This window comes from Solea senegalensis, linkage group LG10 (assembly GCF_019176455.1).
Source record: "Solea senegalensis isolate Sse05_10M linkage group LG10, IFAPA_SoseM_1, whole genome shotgun sequence".
NCBI lineage: Eukaryota > Metazoa > Chordata > Actinopteri > Pleuronectiformes > Soleidae > Solea > Solea senegalensis.
Window position 1 is genome coordinate 5,490,990 of NC_058030.1, and position 19,808 is coordinate 5,510,797.

The 19,808-nt window shown below is 41.1% G+C and overlaps 3 protein-coding genes across 10 annotated transcripts in view; all 3 read left to right on the top strand.

The window, feature by feature from the left end:
• Positions 1-83: 83 nt before the first annotated feature.
• On the top strand, positions 84-8,905 carry LOC122776213 (DEP domain-containing protein 7-like). 5 transcript variants are annotated; one of them, XM_044036630.1, is made up of 12 exons: positions 84-276; positions 1,443-1,634; positions 2,246-2,387; positions 2,480-2,575; positions 3,136-3,311; positions 3,690-3,885; positions 4,471-4,616; positions 4,964-5,122; positions 6,885-7,027; positions 7,116-7,241; positions 7,679-7,754; positions 8,530-8,905. In XM_044036630.1, the coding sequence occupies exons 1-12, from the start codon at positions 210-212 to the stop codon at positions 8,739-8,741; spliced, it is 1,731 nt and encodes a 576-aa protein (XP_043892565.1). In that variant the 5' UTR covers positions 84-209; the 3' UTR covers positions 8,742-8,905. The 5 variants fall into 5 exon arrangements, with proteins under 5 accessions (XP_043892565.1, XP_043892566.1, XP_043892567.1 ...); XM_044036631.1 differs by having other exon boundaries at positions 7,679-7,747; positions 8,530-8,694; XM_044036632.1 differs by having other exon boundaries at positions 7,679-7,702; positions 8,530-8,694.
• Positions 8,906-9,487: 582 nt separating this feature from the next.
• On the top strand, positions 9,488-15,863 carry tcp11l1 (t-complex 11, testis-specific-like 1). Of its 3 annotated transcripts, none has more exons than XM_044036747.1 (10): positions 9,488-9,917; positions 11,158-11,287; positions 11,806-11,938; positions 12,042-12,162; positions 12,255-12,475; positions 12,839-12,975; positions 13,110-13,288; positions 13,392-13,573; positions 13,676-13,848; positions 14,363-15,863. In XM_044036747.1, exons 2-10 carry the CDS (start codon positions 11,170-11,172, stop codon positions 14,584-14,586), a joined length of 1,488 nt encoding a protein of 495 aa, XP_043892682.1. In that variant the 5' UTR covers positions 9,488-9,917; positions 11,158-11,169; the 3' UTR covers positions 14,587-15,863. The 3 variants fall into 3 exon arrangements, with proteins under 3 accessions (XP_043892682.1, XP_043892680.1, XP_043892681.1); XM_044036745.1 differs by having other exon boundaries at positions 9,488-9,772; XM_044036746.1 differs by lacking the exon at positions 9,488-9,917 and having other exon boundaries at positions 10,365-11,287.
• Positions 15,864-17,125: 1,262 nt separating this feature from the next.
• The window catches only part of LOC122775612 (homeodomain-interacting protein kinase 3-like), a 34,411-nt gene continuing 31,728 nt past the window's right edge, over positions 17,126-19,808 (top strand). The window contains exon 1 of one of the 2 annotated variants that reach the window (XM_044035638.1): positions 17,126-17,540. In XM_044035638.1, the coding sequence (XP_043891573.1) occupies positions 17,516-17,540 (25 nt within the window). In that variant the 5' untranslated portion in view covers positions 17,126-17,515. Of the gene's footprint in view, positions 17,541-18,943; positions 19,070-19,808 lie in introns of those variants that run through there. The other variant, XM_044035639.1, reaches the window with a different exon arrangement.

A 19,808-nucleotide genomic window follows, 5' to 3' on the forward strand; every position in this document is an offset into this window, starting at 1 on the left:
AGTCAGACAGCTGAATTGAACTCCTGTGTCAAATCTGATTTTGGTCATCGCTGCCATCTAGCGGTCAGAGTAGAGAACTGCAACATAAACGTGAAGACGCCGCCAGCGTTTGGACGTGGATCGCCTTTCCTTGTCGTGTCTTTCCTTTTGTTTTCGTGTAAGTCAAAGAGAGACGAACGCGAACCTCCGTGGGTTTTTTAGTGTCGTTCATGGCTTCGATAAAGGAAAGAGCTGCAGCTTTGAACCTGGCAGAGAAACTGTGTGTGAGGCCTCATGGTGAGTACACACACACACACACACTAGTGTCAAGCTGCTGAGTTGAACTGCTCATTAAGGCCTTGTTTGGAGAAAAAAAAATCAAAAACATCAAAGAGAATGTTACATATAATATGTAAATGTGTGTGTATTAATTCATGTGGTTCACCCATTCATTCCTGTATGACTCAATTAAATTTTTTTTAATGTAGAAAAGCCCAATTTAAAGTTAGAATCAGGTTTGTTGTTTTTCTACACAAGGGGATCTGTTGTGGTCATTTGTGCACGTATAAGGTTTTTAAATTGGCACGAATTTAAATAAATATGAGAGAAAAGTAAAACAAACAATAAGAAAATAAAGACTAGAGGGAGAAATAGAGAAGCTCTGTATGTGAAATATGAATCTAAATGTAACATCTTTATTATTTATTCATTATTTTTATTCTATTTTAATGTGTGGTTGTTCTTCCGGATTAAGTTATTGTTGATTATTCAACAATAACTTTTATTATTATTTTCTTGATTAATTCCTGTACAATATCAGCACTGTCTTGTTTTGTCCATGCACATAAATGATTCTGTTTACTGTCAAAGAGGAGCAAAGGAACCAGAACACCAGAAGAAATTATCATTTCCATAATCGATTATCTGACGATTATTTTCTCAAACATATGATTCGTTAGGTGTTTGATCCATAAAATGTTGATCAGTGTTTCCCAAACCTCTAAACCACTCAGTTTTAATAATTTCTTTGTTATGAGCCATGGCTCTCAAACTGTGGTGTGTGTACCACCGGTGGTACGCAAGCGTCCTCTGGTGGTGCTCGGAGGAAAATCAGAAAATACTTTTGTACTGTATAAAGCAGGGTATGTGATCAGAGTCTGTAGAAAATGAAACAAATTATAATAATTCTGTCACTTTATCTAAATCTAATGTCACTATACCAGTGTCTGATGTATATGTGAGGAAGAGGAGGATGATGGGAAAGCAAATGATCTTATTGGAAATAAATCTGCCTTCTGTGAAAAGCTGACTTTGCTCGACTGTATGTTAACGTTGGTGATAATGGTTTTACTTCAAGAGCTCAGTATTTTCTCCTTGGGAACAAGAAAATATTCACAATGAAGAAGCTTGTTGTTGCCTTTATCTGTTCTGTCCGTTCAGTTTCTCCGCCTCATGTCCCTCAGGTCGTGGCGTAGTCGGTAAACCAGCAGGAGCGCAGTCCTCCTCTTTGTGGAGCGGCCTCATCTCACACCTCAGGTCGTCTGTGACGGTGAAGCGTCGTCGCGTTCACCTCAAGTCCCACAGTGACTGTTTCCTGGGCTCAGAGGCCGTGGATGTAGTGACGGAGCATATTAACAACGTCAAGGGCTTTGAGGGTGTGTGTGTGTGTGTGTATGTGTGTGTGTCCTCTGCAACAAGAACCAGCTTTAAACATGGCTGCTGGATCTAAGACACAAAGAAAAACACATTTTAGTCAATTAACTAAAGGCTCCCACAATAGGCAAGTCAGCTTTGTTTGTGGAGCACATTTTATATACAAGGGCAACTCGGCATGCTTTATATAACAACAGAAAAACATTCAATGTTGGGAAAAACATTACAATTTACAATTTGTACAAAACACAATGATAGCATAAATAAAACAGATTGCAGAAAAACGGAAAGGAAACGAAAGGCTAGACTGTACAGAATGTACAGTGTAGAAATATAAATATAAGCTCAATTATAAGTATATGAGAAAATAAATGTTTTTAATCAAGATTTTAATAAAAATATTCAGATTGTTCCACTTCCAACTAAATGCTGCTCCAGCAGCTCCAGTGTTTCTATGACCTTTTGTCACGTGGCTAAAAATCGACTTTTCTGGACGAGCACCCATGTTTTCACTTCACTGTCAGCGAATGTACGTGTCATCAAGCTTCTCCACGGTTTATGGGACACACATTCAAAAAAAAACTTTCTTTTTGACAACACTTTTGAATTAAAGGTGCCAGTGTGTCCCGGGACAAAGTGGTGTGTGTGTGCCAGTCTCTGTTGGACTGTAACGTGTTTGACGCAGTGGGAACCAACGTGTTTGGCAGAGACAAGAAGCAGGACGTCTTTCAGGACAGCAAGAGTGCCCTGTACAGGTCAGACGCACACAAATGCATACTTGTATTTAGTGACGATGACTGATGTTTACCACATTACATTAAAGTGAGACGTTGATCTGCCTCCGCAGGTTTGTAAGTATGCGGGTGCCCTCTGTCGATGAGCTGGAGAGAGGTTTGCTCGTGAACGGGATCCAAAAACTCTTCTGCAGTGATCGATCTGACAAGTAGGAAAAATGTCCACCTTCATTTTGGCTTGATTTGATCTTAAACTACTTTACAATTTTGTAATATTTGAATGCACCTGCTACAGATTCCAACACAGTGTACAAATACGAAGTGACTTTTTAACGACCAAAACACTGGGACTTACATTTAACGAAGCTGTGTGAAGAAGAGTATACAGTGCGTGCACAATAAATGTTTTTAAATGTGAATGAAGTCATGGTATATACACAAACTTAACCAAACATACAGAACTGAAATTTAAACTAACATTTTTTTTAATGTAAAATCATCAAAAAATCCAAAATAGGACATTTTCATTGATTCCACAGGGATTATTGTAAAAATACATTTTATATCAGCATGCATTACTGATAGCTTGGCTCAACACTAATAGTGCTGCTTGAAATTCTTTCTAAATATGTTACATATGTTTAATGTTTTTATTAATTATTAAGCAAATTAAGTGTCTTTATCTTAACTTTTGACCTGCTTCAATAGAAAAGAGCCATTATTCACTTATACTGTATATCATAATATTGTCTCATGTTTGTCTCTGCAGACGGGATGAGCAGACGTGTCCCACCAGGTCACACGTTCCCGTGATGAGTCCTGTCAAAGTCACTCAGACGTTCCTGTCAGTCCCTGTCCCTGCCAGCCTGTCACTGGAGACAGTGGTGGACGGTCGGAGTGTTAGTCCCAGCAGAGGTCTTACTCACCCTGCGTTACCACAGTCATGTAAGTCACCCTTAAGTGATAGTAGGACGGCCTTTTGCAACTGGAAACAGACATTTGTAAATCGCAGCTCACTCTCCCACACCAAAGTCCATGGAGAGCTCCAGACAAACACGGATGCTGCTGATCTTCTGCGGTCTCGTTTTGTATGTTTGTGTCTCTTGGGTAAAATAAAACGAAGGATTTCAAACACCAAAGTCATAAAATAACACATTTGATCTTACTGATGAACTCCTGTGTGCTGTAATGTTAAATCGCTCATTTTTTCTATGGACTTTGGTGTTTGGAATGAATGATTTGTATTCCAGTCAGTTCTTACTGCTACTACTCCTGATGTCTCCTTTGATCTAACAGTTGTTCTTGTTCTGTCTTTGTCCACAGTGGTGGATGAGGTGTGGCATGAGCAGACCCTGCTCCGGCTGCTAAACCTGGTTGAGCTCCCGATCCTCGAAGGGCTGCTCCAGTGCACTCAGAGCCTGTTGTCTCCACCTCACCTGCTGGCTCACAATAATCCAGACCTGATCTACAGCAGCAACCACCTGGACAGACAGATCCTCAAGGCCTTCAGAGACACTCAGTATGTACAGACTTTGAAATTCAAAATTATAGAAGCCAAGCGGAAAGGGAACTATGCTTATGCCCATTTGAGTTACTGCCAGGTCAAGGGCTTGGGGTCAAGGGGTTACTACGGTAATACCACTCGCGCTGTTGCAGGAAGCCAACTAATCAGTGTAATTTTCACCAAAAAGAGAGAAAGTTGGAAAAAAACTGTACATAGTTTCCATATTTTTTACCTGTTTTGGGACACTGAGACAAAAAACTCAACAATATTTATTTCAAATATGTTTTATATTTCTGCAAATTCTGGTCTTTGTGTACAACTAAAATGTTTGTTTGTTTTTAAATGAAACTTGGTGTTTTTCTTCATTTTAAATTGTTAATACACTATTTTAACATGCAGTAAATTGTAAATAACTGCCAGATATTTAAAGTTATTCTGGAAAAATGGGCAAAAGCCCTTACTCACAGGACATTTTTATATATGTACATTTTTTGTCAACAGTTCAGGTTTTTGTCGACAAAATAACCAGCGAATACAGAATAATGGGATCTCTTTTTCGATCTAATACTAACGTGTCCCTGCTGTTAATCCACGTCTCAGGGAGGACGAGTGGCTGTGTGCAGCTCTGGACTGCCTCGACTTCCTCTCTGACCAGCCTGTGGTGGAGCTGAGCAGGGAGCTCCCTCACTGTTTCCCTCAGGAGCCACAGAGCTGTGACGCAGCTGGCACGGCTGCCAAACACGGAGGTAAATGTTTGAACGAGGGTCAGCGAGGGTGGTCAGTCGAGCCCGTTTGATGTGTTGTCGTTATTTCAAGTCTGTGTGGTTGAAATTTTCAAGCCCTTTAAATGATCAACGTTAGGATACATTACCTGATTAATCCTCCTAAATTTGGCTCATATGTTCACTAAGACTCACAGGTTAATTTTTTAGCTTTGGGTAACTAGAGGTGACCTCAAAATGTTATTGACCTCCTAAAAATCTAAAATCTTTCAATTCCATTTATGGAAGGGGAAACTGGGAAGCTGTACAGACTGTGTTTGTGATGTTGGTCTGTATAAATAAAAGTGACTTGACTTTTATGTAAACCCCAGGTCACAACAGTGATGAGCTCCGTCTCTCTCCGAGTGGTTTGGTCCAGTGTAAAGTGCTGCTCTACAGAGCCCTGATCAAACACTACAGCCAGACGGATAAACCTCCACTGCTGCCACAGCACATGACTGACATCTACTCAGCCATCACTGACCTGCTGGGTAAGGAACACTTAGTTCACACTTACCAGGGAGCCATGTTAAAGGGATAGTTAAGGGTCTTGTTGAAGTGTGGTTGTATGAGGTACTGACACAGAGTTAGCACCGACTGTGCTGTGTGACACAAAGATGTGAACTCCTGCTCCAAGAACCAACTTGACACATGAACTCTTTACTGCTTTAACAAAAAACTCTTACTGCTTAAGACTACAATATCTATCTCACTGTTATGCCGGGAACAAACTACACGAATTCAGGCAATTTGGTCGTGACCAACATATTCTGAACGTTGGCAGTGTTCTGAAATATGATAATAAATAAATGCATGAATGAATGAATAAAGAAATAAGTAAATGAATGAAAAAATAAAGAGAAATATATGAATTAATAAAGAAACTAATAAATAAACAAAGAAATAAAAAATCCGGAAATTATAAATAAATGAAAGTCAGCCATTTAAGATTTATTTATTGAGAAAATGTATTTCTTCAACGTATTTATATATTATTACTCATTTATTTCGTTCTGCATTTCTGTCACTTATTTTTTTGTATTATATTTATATTTATATATTATTTATCTACTAATTCATTTATTTATGTTATTTATCTATCATTTATTTATTTATCATTCTTTTTGCATTTATTTATTTTGCATTTATTTATTAGTTCAGCCTTTTATTTCTGTAATTATTCTTTCATTCATTCAGTCTGTTAATTATTAGAATGTCATTTATAATCGCATACTGGAGGATGAACCTTTAAAGGGGACATATTATGCAAAATCAACTTTTTAACCTATTTTAGCTTATGACGGCAGCATGCGCATTTCACCGCGAATGTTACCGCCCCACCAGTAAGTTTACTTCGAGAGCTCCACCTTAGCTCCACCTTGTCCCTGCGAGAGTGCAGGCGAGGGAGGAAGAGCGGTATCATGTCAACGCGGAGGGACAAGTGTGCTGTTGGTGGCTGCACAGTGGAGCACAGTGTTTTACAGAGGATTTTATATATGAAGCTAATGTGCCGGATAAAGTCAGCAAACGTGTGTTTGTGTGTTCGCACCACTTCGCATCAGACTGCGGCCAGCAATCACCGTATTTAGTCAGCGAACGCATTTCACCGACGTACAAACACACACATTGTTAAGAAAAGGTCACACAGAGCTCATAACTGACCATTCTGACACGTCCTCCATGACCGGAGCACAGACTCAGTCTGATACAGTCAGATACAGCAGCTGTTTATGCCGCTGGCGATCAGCGGTGCTGCACTGTCTGTGAAGCGGTGCTGTTCCTAATTGTTTTTAACTGATTTACAGTTCGGCACTGTTCGGCTCGATCCTTATGTAGGACGTCTCTTCCTGTGATGGCACTCTCGCTGTTTTCTGCGCACGCTGCCATGTTGATATTGTCAGAGAACTAGTGGAGGGAGGGGGAGAGAAATAGAGCTGAGCGAGTAAGCGCTGTAAAGAGGACAAATCAGAAACCCCCTGGAAGAAGTGGGTGTGTGTTTGCCTGTGTCTCATTAACATATAAAGGGACCATGCACGAAAACCAAGCGTTCTGAAAGGGGCGTGTTTAGCAGGGTTATTGAACTGCTATGATGCTTCATCCTTATGGTATTTTGACCAAGGCATGTCACTGACATGTTCATTAGGACACCAGGGAACTATTTTAATGGGGGAAATAGGGTATAATTTGTCCCCTTTAATGTTGAGCACCAACATCCACATCACTCATTGTCAAGCCTCGCTTTCTCTTCCTCAGTGAAGGCCAAGTTAGACATGGCTCTTGAGGCTCTGCAGCTGTGCTTGAAGTTGCTGCCACCTAGCTGCAGAGACGAGCTGCGCAGGCTGCTGACGTTCATGAGTCTGGCAGCTGATCCACACGGGATCAAACTGGACAAGGATGTGAGAGCTGGTGACTTGGTCTTTGTATTGATTCATGCATTTTTTTGCACTTGAATGTTTTTAAAGATGTTCTGTTGAACCTTTTTAGATGGAAAACAGATTAGCAGTGAACAAGTCTTTCTCCAGAGCGATCGTCCTCAGCAAAGCTCTTTCCAAGGAGAAAGAAGACCTGCTCGTGGTCTTCATGCTCAGCAACATAAAGGAAATCTTTAAGGTAAAGGGAAAATGCTTTTAATCCCTGTCATCATCCTAAGTGTTTACCTTCATGTATCAAGAGCACTGCAAACAACTGTGCTTCTGTAATGCTCATCAAACAGATTTTATTTAAAGAATGACTGAAGAGAATTTACTACATTTTAATCCCATAAAAATCCCACATTTTCCTTGTATAAAAGCCCCTAATTATCTTTATGGACACAATACTTGTAAAACTAACTCATTTTAAATACAAAAAGTCAGAACCAAATAAAAAATAAAATGAATGAAAAATCCAAAACATTGGTTCACACGAAACAGTACACCAGGCTATGATGAGGCCAGAGAAAGATATTTTGAATGCAACTGTGGATTTTATTTTCTTCTGAGATTCTTCTCTTGTCAGGTCACTGTAATTTAATCTCTGGATTATGTCCATGTTTCTCTTTCCTCCAGATTCCAGGGGCTCTGCACAAAGGAGTGAGTGACAAGCTGGCCGGCCTTGTGCACGGGACACAGCCTGATGTGACTAGTAAATGACAATGATAATGACTTTTGAGTAAAATACATGATTCACCCCACATGGTTTTCAGATAGACAGATCTGCAACTAACAGGAAATTAACTCCAATGGCGCTTTTCCACTATGGTGGCTCGACTCTACATGGTTTGGTTTGTTTTCCATTACAATAGTACCACAGCTGCATGAAACCACCGACACAAACAAACTAGTGACTTTTAAAGCAGTTGTTTTCAGCGTAGTGAATCATTAGAATCAGTTAATTAGTAAAAGATTAGTCCAGTACTTCCTACATGACTCCGTCTGACACAGTCAATGAACTGAATTACAGCAGCAGAAATGGGTTGTGATGCAGCTCGTGGCTCGTGATTCCCACTTTTTGGCAGAAATACACCAGAATCCTCTCTAAACGTTTTTAGACATTTTTTTGCTCAATGTTGGCGATTACCGAGTCTATAGGATTTTTAAGTCTTTTTTTATTGATCTATCTTCCAGTGCCGAAACTCTCCGCTAATCAGTGGACGGCAGTCTGTCGCCAGTCACGTATAGTATCAGTACAGATATCAGTTCAACCCTCACAAGAGTAGTAAAAAAGTACCAGGTCCTATTCCGAATGGAAAAGCAAAAAAAAAAAAAACGTGCCAAATCGCGGGACTGTGTGGAAAAGCACCATAACATATTCAAAGATGTGACCTGTGAAGACCCACACAAAAGACTATAATAACATGGTGTCTCCACAGTTAAATGTTACCTATTTTTCCCTCGCTGTTTCTCTCGCTGTCCTTTAGGCCCCACATCATGTCGGCAGGTTTCCAGCAGGACTTTCACTGACTCTACAGAGGAGACCACCAGACAGGAACTGTGGACTCTGCTGAACTTCATCCACGTGAACACAAAGACCTCAGCCAAGGAGAGGAAACGTCTGCTCGGACAGTTTTACCAAGCCCACCCAGAGATATTTAACCAGTTCTTTGGTGACTCTGCTGCTAGTGTGCTGTAGCTTTGTAAAAAAACCCAGTCGGTTTCACCAGCAGCTGCAGAGCAGTTTAACATTTTTTTTGGTAAATATAGGTACATGTAAAGTTGAACTTGAGAAAGATGCCTACATACTAAATTGTTGCTCTTGTGTGTGCTTTGTAATTGATTGAAATAAATAAATAAACGGTTGACACCTTACTGACTGTGATTTTAAAGTAGTGGATAGAAGAGAAGTGACAAAAGGTCAAGTTTTTGAAAAACAGCTCAGAAATGTGTAGCTGGGTCTCATTTGAGCACCACGGGAAACTCCAGACCATTCATTCATTCATCTACAGTTGTATCTCTTCTACATGAAACCATTTACGGTCCAATATTTTAGAAGTAAAAGTATTGTGAGGAGTAAGGATTGAGCAATGGTTCAGTGGTAGGGTGAGTTGTCTTTCAACAGTTAGGCTGTGGGTTCAATTCCTGGCTCTGCTAGTCTATATGTGTTCTTGAACAAGACACTTAACCTTATATTGCAAAAAAAGGTAACTAAGTAACTTTTAGTTACTTTTAGAGTTTTGTTTTGTTTTTTTTAACATTTTTAGACCAGCACTTTTATTTGTACATAAGTAAAATGTTATCAAAATAGTGTTACTTTTACTTGAGTAGAATATTTCAGTACTCTTTCCACCTCTGGTCCTGACATCAGTGTCCCAAGAGTGACAGCATAAGTGTGCGCGCGGGTGTGGGCTCGACTGATACGTCACGTTAGCCCCACCCAAACCAGGAAGTGCATCTTTCTTTCATCATCATCAGCAGCAGCAGCAGAAAGTGCGACGTGCTGTCCAAATGAAGAGTTAATGTCTTCCTCCTGATGAAGATCATGGTTTAGTGCCTAATTATTCTGTGACAGTGGTGCTGTGGTGGTGTCGTCATGAGCGGATTATGAAACAGCAGCCTCTGCTGTGGCTATTGTTGTTGTTGTTTTTGTGTTGACAGGCGTGCTCGCGCACACTGAGGCTAACGTAGAGCTAATAACCGTCATTCCTCGGGGCTGCCGATTGCAAGGTTAGTACGTTGACCGCAGATGAGAGCTGTGAAGGCCGATACGTGGACCACGAGGCTCCGTTGTGTTTTGTTTACCTCCGTCAGCTCCTCGGTGTTTTAGAACCGCACTCCTCATTCTTCATCATCGCCTACCAAACTACCCGAGGTGACGTCATCTGCTGTAATTCACAACAATAGTCCTTCATCTCGCTGTGGCAAACTTGTTTTAACATTTAACTACTGAATTTGACATTACAGACAACATAATTTCAGTCGTAATTACACTCTACCACGTTAAAATGAAATTAGAAATATGCTCCATGTAGTGTCTACAGAAACTATACCTAATAATGTGGTTGTATATTTTGAACCTGTCTGGCCATTCTCCTCTGAAATGGCCTCTGAAGCTAACAATATTTGGTTCCCAGAACCTTCTGGGAATGTTAACTTTTGGTTGTGGGAACGTTCCCTGAAGGTCCCTCCCTAGGTTCCCCTAAGGTTAGTTTTTGGTTGCACATTTGGTTCCCAGAACGTTGCCAGAACGTTATTTTGACACAAACAAAAAACAATCTTTAAAGAATGCTCTCTTTTGGTTCCCAGAACGTTCCTGTAACCTATTTTAGCTCAACCTTTAGAGAACGTTCTGGGTACTTTAGAGAACGTTCCCTAAAGGTTGAGCTAAAATTAAAGTTACTTTTATACAACCTTCATACGACCTTCTAGAGAACATTCTCTTTTGGTTCCTCTAATGTTACCTTTATACGACCTTTAGAGAATGTTCTCTTTTGATTCCCAGAATGTTTCCCTCATGTTAATTTGTCACAACCGTCATACATTAACATGACGGATTACACATTGCACATTAGGCAAATGAGTAGGCAAACTTGATAGAATTAAAAGTTTAATTTTCAATGACCCAAACATACAAAAGTATATACAAAAACAAACTGGATATTCTCCTATTTTCCATAATATTCTATGTAAACTCTAGAGATGGTTGTCATAGAAAGTAGTACCAGTACCTATCTGTGCCCAGGGAGAAATGGGGGATTGGGTGCCTTGCTCAGGGGAACCCCAACCCTTGGGATTTGAGATGATAAGTAGAAGGTTGCAAGCCCAATTTGTTTTTCTCTCCTATAAAGAAGTATTTACACTTACTCCACGTATTTTAGAGTACAAATATCGGGGGGGAAACAACTCCATATGCACGCATTTTTACTTAATAACGTTTCAGCCTTCAAGCCTTCTCGGATCTTGAAGAAGACCTGAAGGTCAAAACAACTGTGAAACGTCTTGGTCGTAACCATTTTATTGCTCTCGTTCTATTCGGCGGACACTGAACACACCACCGTGTTAAGTCCTAACAAGATTTCAGCACTGACGTGACGTCTTCTATCCAAACGCAGGGTTTAGCCAGTATGTCAAAGGAGGCAGATCACCATGAGGGCGGAGGAGACGAAGAGTCAAAGGAGGAGAGGGACCAGGATGGTTCTGAGGAGACGATGAGGAAAAGAGTCCGGGCAAATACTCCACAAGGTGAGGAAAAGGCTTCAAATGGATAGTCTGGATTTTCTGAAGACTCTATAAATTCTATAATTTTGATTCTATACTGACACAGCAAACCAGGAAGAGACACAAGACACAACACAAGGCTCACTTAAAAAAATCAATGCCTACTTGTCATATGAATATATTTACTGCTTTATCTTGTGGCTAGATCTCTCACCAAAGTTCACAGAGAATATCAGCATTTTTAGCTTTTGGTAACACGAGAGCTGCTGGTCTCCTCTTGGACAGTTTGTGCCACTTAGGTGATTCAGAATGAAGGAATCTACAAAACAATGCATTTGAACTCCTGTGTGACAAACCTCAGCTAAAATCAGTTTTTACTTTGTCTCCACTAAGAGAGAGAGCCTTTGTGTCTCAAGCTGGTTTTCGGCACAGTCAGAGAACTCTCCCTTTCATATTTTCAGTTGATGATATTTGTACTTCTTATACTTCATCTTCGTGAATTCCACCCAAACACCACTTTTTCTCTTTCCTCTCCCTCACAGCCAGTCCTCCCAAGTTCGTCTCTGTGGAGGAGCTCATGGAAACCGCCAAGAACGTCACCAACATGGCTTTGGCTCATGAAATAATAGTCAACCAGGCTTTTCAAATCAAACCTGCAGAACTCTCTGAAGGAAGGTGATTATTTCATTTATGTACCTCAGTAACTTTAACTCAAGTCCTTGCTCCCGAGTTATCATGTTCCAGTGAAAGTAACAGTGCATCATTCATCCCCGTACAGTTTGGAGCACAGAGTGAAAGAGATCATGCACAAAGCATTCTGGGACTGTTTGGATGCACAGTTGAAGGAGGATCCACCGTCATACGAACATGCTATCAAACTTCTCGCTGAGATCAAGGAGGTGATATGGGGCTTTTCTTGTATTCGAGAAATAATTATGTCTTTTCATTTCATCACATTTCTTCAATTGCTCTCTTTTCTCTACCTGTCCAGACTCTGCTGTCTTTCTTGCGCCCGGGCCACGGCCGCCTGCGCTCCCACATCGAAGACGTCCTGGACCTGCCTCTAATCCAGCAGCAGGCTGAGAACAGAGCTCTTGACATTGGTCAACTTTCCCAGTTCATTGTTGGGATGATGGGCTCCCTGTGCGCCCCCAGCAGAGACAGGGACATCAACAAGCTAAAAGAGATCACAGATATTGTGCCACTGTTCAAGTACGTGAAGAGACAGGAGAGGCGCTATTATTATCTCTGCATGTTCCATGCCTTCACTCCAATCCATTATAGTGCCAAAGTTAGATACTTCTGGATTGACATCAACATATGCCGCTGTCAGACATCCATTTAAGTCCAAACATGTTGCTGACTTTGTTTTTAAAGGGCTGCATTTGAGAATACAAATGTCCACACAAGTGTGTTATATGAATACAGCCTCTGTGTCTCAGGCTGGTTACCAGTGCCACGGGCACGCATGTGTCAGTACCTCATAATGATGAGATGTGAGATAAAAGTTGCACTCTTAAGACATCATGCTTGTCTCAATGTTTTCTGTTTATTCATCTTTCTCCCTTCTCTCAGGGCAATATTCTCACTTCTAGACCTGATGAAGATGGACATGGCTAACTTTACCCTGAAGAGCATCAGGCCTCATTTGATGCAACAGTCTGTTGAGTATGAGAGGAACAAATTCCAGGGGTTTGTGGAGAAACAACCAAGTAAGGAGGCCGTTACTAACTACATCAACTGTACCTTTTATACGGGCTAATGAAAGACAGTTTTGTAATTGCGATAATAATAAATAGTGATTTCTGTGATGACATGCAGAGTAAAATGATCTTCTGTTGTTTAGATGCATTAGACTACACTGAGAAGTGGCTCGAGGACACAGTGAAACACCTGAGGGAGTCTGGCCAGGATGGTTTGAGTGCTGCCTCATCTAACCCTCCATCTCTTCTCTTTCAAAATGTCCATAATCATGCCTATCTACGCCTGCTGAAGTGGGACCAAGCCTCAGACCCCTTCCCAGAGGTTACACACTCTCAATTGTTAAGATTAGCATCTTCTTAAAGTTCTTCCTTCAATTTTTTTTAAAGCTGTATTTACCTCCTCCTCCTCCTCCTCCCCCCAACAGACAATGCTGATGGATAAAGCTCGGTTCCAGGAGATGCAACAGGAGGTCGATCGGTTAGTCCTGCTCTCCTCTGTGCTTCTCATCGTCTACACTACAGCTGGGGAGGCTATCTCAGGCCTGCCCGGGTTGATGGACACACTCAAAAACACCGTCAACGTCATGCTTACCGATATGCATGCACCGTAAGTACAAAAACAGCCCCTCATGAAGACGATGGGGGGAGTGGCAACAGCCAACCGTCACTCTGGAACTTGGCTTCAGACAACTTCTTTTTCCGTCCACAGGTCTTTCAATGCGCAGGAGGCCTTGGCCACCATTGGAGAGAAGCTGTGTGTTGAACTAAGTCAGTGCCTCAGCCAACATGGCTACTCCCCATTCTCCGCTGACAGAAAGGACATTCTGAAGGGTCAGATCTCCGCCACCGTCCAGTCAGACAACACAGTTCGTAGGCTGATGGGTATGATGTCCAAGCGTTACTCCATTTACACATATCTTTATATACTCTTTTTTTTTTATACTCGCATATTTTTACTTTGTTAGGGTCCTAACTTGTAGGGTCCCTCAATTGTACTGGGTTATATTTAGAGGTAGAGCCATAAAACTTGGTAGTTAAATATGATGGATTAAGCATCTCCTTTTCTAATTGATATGTAGCTTTGGAGGACCAAGAGACACTGTGAGAAAGAGAGACCAAAACATGGCTGCCATCCACCGAAATAGTTAGTCAAAAGGTGAAGTGAAGATTGGTGGTAACTCCTCAACTAACTGTGTCTCAGGCCCCTATTTAGAATTGGCCTCTAAAAGCATTGTGAGCCAAACCCATAGGGGGTGCAGAAAAAAGGTTAGAGCCCACACTTTGCCACTTGCTGATATAATGACTATACTTGTTATGAACTTAACACTTAAAAAAATTCATTATGTGTAAAAAAAACCTACATGGAAATAATCCTGATTCTCATCCCTCTCCTCAGACTCTCGGGTTCAGACGTACCTCCTGTCTTTCCTGGAATCCAGTCAACCTAAGACCCCTCCTGCTCTCCCGGGAGGTTTGGCTCCGATCAGCAGAGAGCTGAAGGAGCTCGCCGATCTCTTCACCGGCCTCGTTAACTTCAACAAGCTCGTCTACTCCCAATTCTACCAAAAAATTCTCCAGAACATACTGACAGCAGGGGGGATGTCCAGCACAGAGACATAAACATGACGTCATGATGTGGAAATTTTGTCTGCATTTTCACATCCCCCCCCCCGTAACTGCCCATCATCTCAGTCACATTAACTCACAGTGTTGCTTATTGTTGAGTCTCAGCCTAAATTGTGACCTCACAATATTTATCCTGTATTTTTAAAAGCCTTTGTACAGAAATAGATCACTGTTTTACCATGCCCAGTCTTTATTCTAAGCTAAGCTAACTCCCCCCAAGTTGTAGCTTTGTATTTACACATCACATCAAGAGTGTTATTGACCTTTTCAATCAATCCTCCAAAAAGAAGAATTAAGCACATGTTAAGTGTAGTTCCACCTCATACCACAGAGTAGCAGTAAGACCTGGGAAAACTATGTTTATGTGAAGAAGCTGATCAGTAAGAAACGAGTATAGAGTGGGTCAGTGATAGAGCGGGTTTGTCTTTCAACCAAAAGGTTGTGGGTTTGATTCCTGTATACCTGACACCTCCAAAGCCTGCTGTGCCAGCACTGACGAATGGATATAATAGATGTAGTATAGAAAAACTGCATTTACTCACCAACAAACAGCCTAATCTCACAAGCAGAGAGGATCACTTCTTTATGGATTTCTGGCTCCTGGTTGGATAAATTGCTGTAGGTTTCTAACCAGTCTGCAAACACAGAATGTAGAGTTATTTACACACATTTTAACTAAGGAGTTTCACTGACCGCAGCTTTAACAGGTCTTTAACAGCTTAAAAGCCTGGTGACATTTTGCATAGATGTTGAAATCTCTGAGGGTCGGAATATTTGTACTGGATCATGGGGGCAATGAAAGATTTGCTGTGCAGCAGGGGGCCAATACCACACAGTATACAGAGCTGGTCTGAAAAAAACGAAAAGCATGGAACTCTTTTTTAGTAAATTGTCACACAGAGAAGGGAAGATAAAGGTTGTGAATAAATTCAACTGAAGGGAGGCCAGGCTGGTGATGAAGAACAACTTTAACTGTTGCTCATTTAGCTTTTTTTTTTTTTTTAACCCTTCACTTATGTTTGACACTTCGATTGTTTATTCGATTGTACATTTAGAATATTTATTTCTGACAAACATATTGCTTTGCCTCTTGGTCTTGACATTTCCAATGCAAATTTTTAACTTGAACCACAATTATGGTTGCTGTCATCACTCTAGATAGGTGGACATTTTTTTGTGAAAATGAAAAATTTACAGCACATTATTAGCTGTTCTCCATATTTGTGACAAGTCTTCATCAAACATCTCAATAAAGCATTGTTAGTCCTAAACAAGAGTGTTGTGATTTTGTCCTGCACCGGCTCTGGAAGAACAGATTAATCGAGGTCATGCAATTCTTCATTAAACACACTTTAATTGAAATACACAACTGGATTATTTCATGACAGTGAAAATGATAATAAGTCAGTAAGTTTGATGACAACTAATGAACAACCGAAATCGAAAAAATATCCAGTGAGTGTCAGAGAGTGTCGGAGAACAATAATTATTGAGAAATTAAGCATCAAAGTTGTCCTTTTTTTTAAAAGTAATACAGTATAAATGTTTGATAATGAGTCAGGTAGTATTACATTACATTACATGTCATTTAGCAGACGCTTTTATCCAAAGCGACTTACAATGGAATCAAGTACAACTAGCCAGGGGTGGAATCGAACTTGCGACCATGATGTCTTTGGTACACAAGGTAGGGTCTTAACCACTGAGCCACCCCACCCAGTAGTAGTGGTAGGTAGGTAGGTAGTAGTCAGCATGCCCCTGAGGTCAACTGTACCAACCATTGTCAGAACGTATGGGCCAAAGTGATTTTATTGTACAGTAAAAATTTAGCTTTCTGCCTTTTTCTGAGTAAAAAAAGAACAACTTTGATGCTTAATTTCTCAAAATTTATACAGTAAAAATGTTTGATAATGAGTCAGGTAGTAGTCAGCATGCTCCTGAGGTCAACTGTACCAACCATTGTCAGAACGTATGGGCCAAAGTGATTTTATTGTACAGTAAAAATTGAACTTTCTGCCTTTTTCTGAGTAAAAAAGGACAACACTGCTCCTAATTCTGGGATGGGTCAAATGCAGAGGGATACTTTCCCTAAGGGGAAATAAAATTTTTCTTCGACTGCACGGTCGCACTTAAAAACGAATGACGGCTCACTTGACCGCATGTCCATAATAACACTGTCAAACAAAACATCATGACAACACGATGTAATGACAAAGTCAAATGACACAAGGACAGTTCAACGTTTAATAGACATAGACAAATGTCTTCTCACATGTTCAGTAGACATAGACAATGCGCATAGTGACATATTTTAGGCACAAATTGAACCCGTGTGAACATTAGTGTATGGTAGTGTAAGACATTTATAGATACAGCTCTCCCATTCAAATTAAATAGCAAATATGTCTATAGATACATATGATCAATATTACTATTATTACATTATTATTATACACGTGCATACACACGCAAACGCTCCTCCCTCTCTCTCTCTCTCTCTCTCTCGCTCTCTCTCTCTCCTCCCCAACATTCCACACATGCGGAGAAGCAACAAGCTACCCCGAGCAGCAACAGCTAGCTGCGAGCAGCTAATTTTGTCGGACGACGAGGCGTCGACCATGCAAAAGTTTATAAACACGGGCGTTCGTCTCCATTAGAAACCGCGGTGACGTTCCGTGAAACCCGAGGCGGCTGTGGAAACCATGGGCCGTCGCTGGTGTGCGTAATTCCGTGGTATTTTGTGTTATTTTGGGCTTCAAATGTGCGAAAAGTCGCTCAGTCTCCTCTCGTCGTTGGAACAACAAGATGGCAGCAGTAGCGGCGGCAGCAGCAGCAGCAGCGGCGGCAGTGGCAGCATCATTGCGGGATTTAACCGTGGTGCGGGTCCTTGTCGTTAATAGCCAGTTCATTGACGCCCTGGACGATGCGATTTACTGGTCTTCCTGAAGGTTTGTCACCTCGTCCGACTAAAACTTGAGGCTAAACATTTTATGTGGTTCGTCAATCCAACGCTGTTAGGACTTAGCTTAGTTTGCTAACTGTGAAGCTAGTCAACTTTATCGATATATCAACAAAAGCTCATGAGTTATTCCTGGTGTATAGAAGTGAAAGTTGAGGTTCTGTTTAAATAATGCACTTGTTATTAAAGTGTTGTGCGACTTTGACTTCGACGTAAATGCTATTGTATGTGGGAAGAGCGTGGACGTGGAGTTTCTCACGTAAATAGGCTACGTAAACGGAATGGTTGCCTGACGCTAAGTATGAATTGGCCTGTGTGGTTGTTATTAAATATATATAAGGTGGTAACACAGTCTTTATTCCGCTGCCTGTCACGTACAACATAAGTTTCAACAGGTGTCAGGCTGGTGTTGCCCTTCCCCCAAACACACACGCACGCACACACACACACACACACAGTCAGTTTCGTGCTCATTTTTCTTGTTAGTATTCTGTGACTTATGTTATTTTGCACAGTCTAACCAAAGCATTATCCCTATCCATAATCAGTCAATGCCTACACCTAACTTTAATCTTACCTCAATTCAAGTTTTCATTCCTAATTTATTTAGTCGTCTCTACTAACCATAGCCTCAGAAATTAGGTTCTGTCTCGTTAGGATTAGGCCATTAGGACTACAGTTCTTTTAACAAGTCAGTGTTATACAAGATAATGTCCCAAAGAGGTAACAAAATTGAGTGTACACACACACACACACACACACACACACACACACTCACACTCCTCCCATATGGTAACTGTCGCCTAAGTTGACCAGTAACAGGCTGTGTGTGTACAGCTGGCATTCTTGTACTACAGTAAAATACACACACACACACACACACACACACACACCCCTTGTTGTCATGACTGCATTTCAGGCCTGGATCTTGTTGCCCTGTGAATTATCAGGGAACCTAGTTTGGCAGTGAGAGAAGATAAGAGAAGCAGAAGGTGTCACAGTTTTGTCCGTGCGTGTCTCATAAAAAAATGTCTCATAAAAATATGGTCGTTATGGCACCTTAGCAGGTGCTAGGTCACATCATGCAGACCAGCCATATGGTGGTGATTCTTCAGCTTTATTGCAAAAAACTGTGACTAACGTCATCAATTTAATTACGACTATTTGCCAGGCTGTGAATCGTGAGCAAAGGAAAATATGCATGAAATTGATCTCGGTTGAGGAATGCTGTTATTGTTACTAATGGCTTCAACAATTTTATCGACATCGCCCACGTTTTTGTGTGAAAGAGTTTTTTTATAACATAATAACAGTAATTGTCTCCCTACCAGCAGCGTATGTGTTAAATCCCTACCAGTCATGTTGAGAGAAGTGTGTTGAATTGTCATGTTGACTCTGAGGCACACCCCTCTGCCTGTTTGAGCCTGTATCTGACAGCTTGAGAAGCAAAGAAGGCCACTGGCTCCCACTCTGCATTTCTTGTTGAGCAAAACTTTGTTCTCAAGACAGCCAATTTACGTGAGTGTGCGTTTGTATGTGTGTAATGCAGCCTTAAAGCCAGAATCATGTGACTCTAAATGTGAACCCAGTCAGGAAAATGCAGGATGTGTGGCAGACAGGGTTTGCCTCTGCCTGTTTTTTGCCTGTTATCACAATGCCATGACTTGCTGCTCGGAAAGGAATGTACATTTTGAAATAGAAGGGAGAAAAACACATTCAGGAGTGGAGATTGTATTAACTCAGTGAGCTGTGAACATGAAATAACATTTTTTTAATGTCACACTCACACAGCATATGCTTTAAACCCATCACAAATCAGATATCTGACAAAGCAACATATGGTGCTTTTTCATATACAGTTCTAGCACTCGACTCTACTCGGTTTGGGTATCAGTGACTTCGTTTCCATTAATTCCTCAAGACAAATCATTAGTACCTCCTCAATGTGGACAGGGTCGTCTTAGCACGGCTGCCTGAAACTGCCGTAATGTTGTTTTATACGTGACACAAACGCATTGGATTGTCCCATCAGTCATCAAACACAGGAACATTTGCACCTCGTCAACAGCAGCTGTGTATGTTTGTTGTAACACTCTTGCCAGTTTTAAAAATGGCGGGTTTGAGTCTTGTGTTGTATGTCGCGCTCATGACTCTTCCAGTGAAAACACTCTCTGACCAATCTGTGGCCGGCAGTCTGTTGACGTCACTTTTTAGTGTTAATTGAGCTCACTTGGAACCTCACTAGAGCAGGTACCAA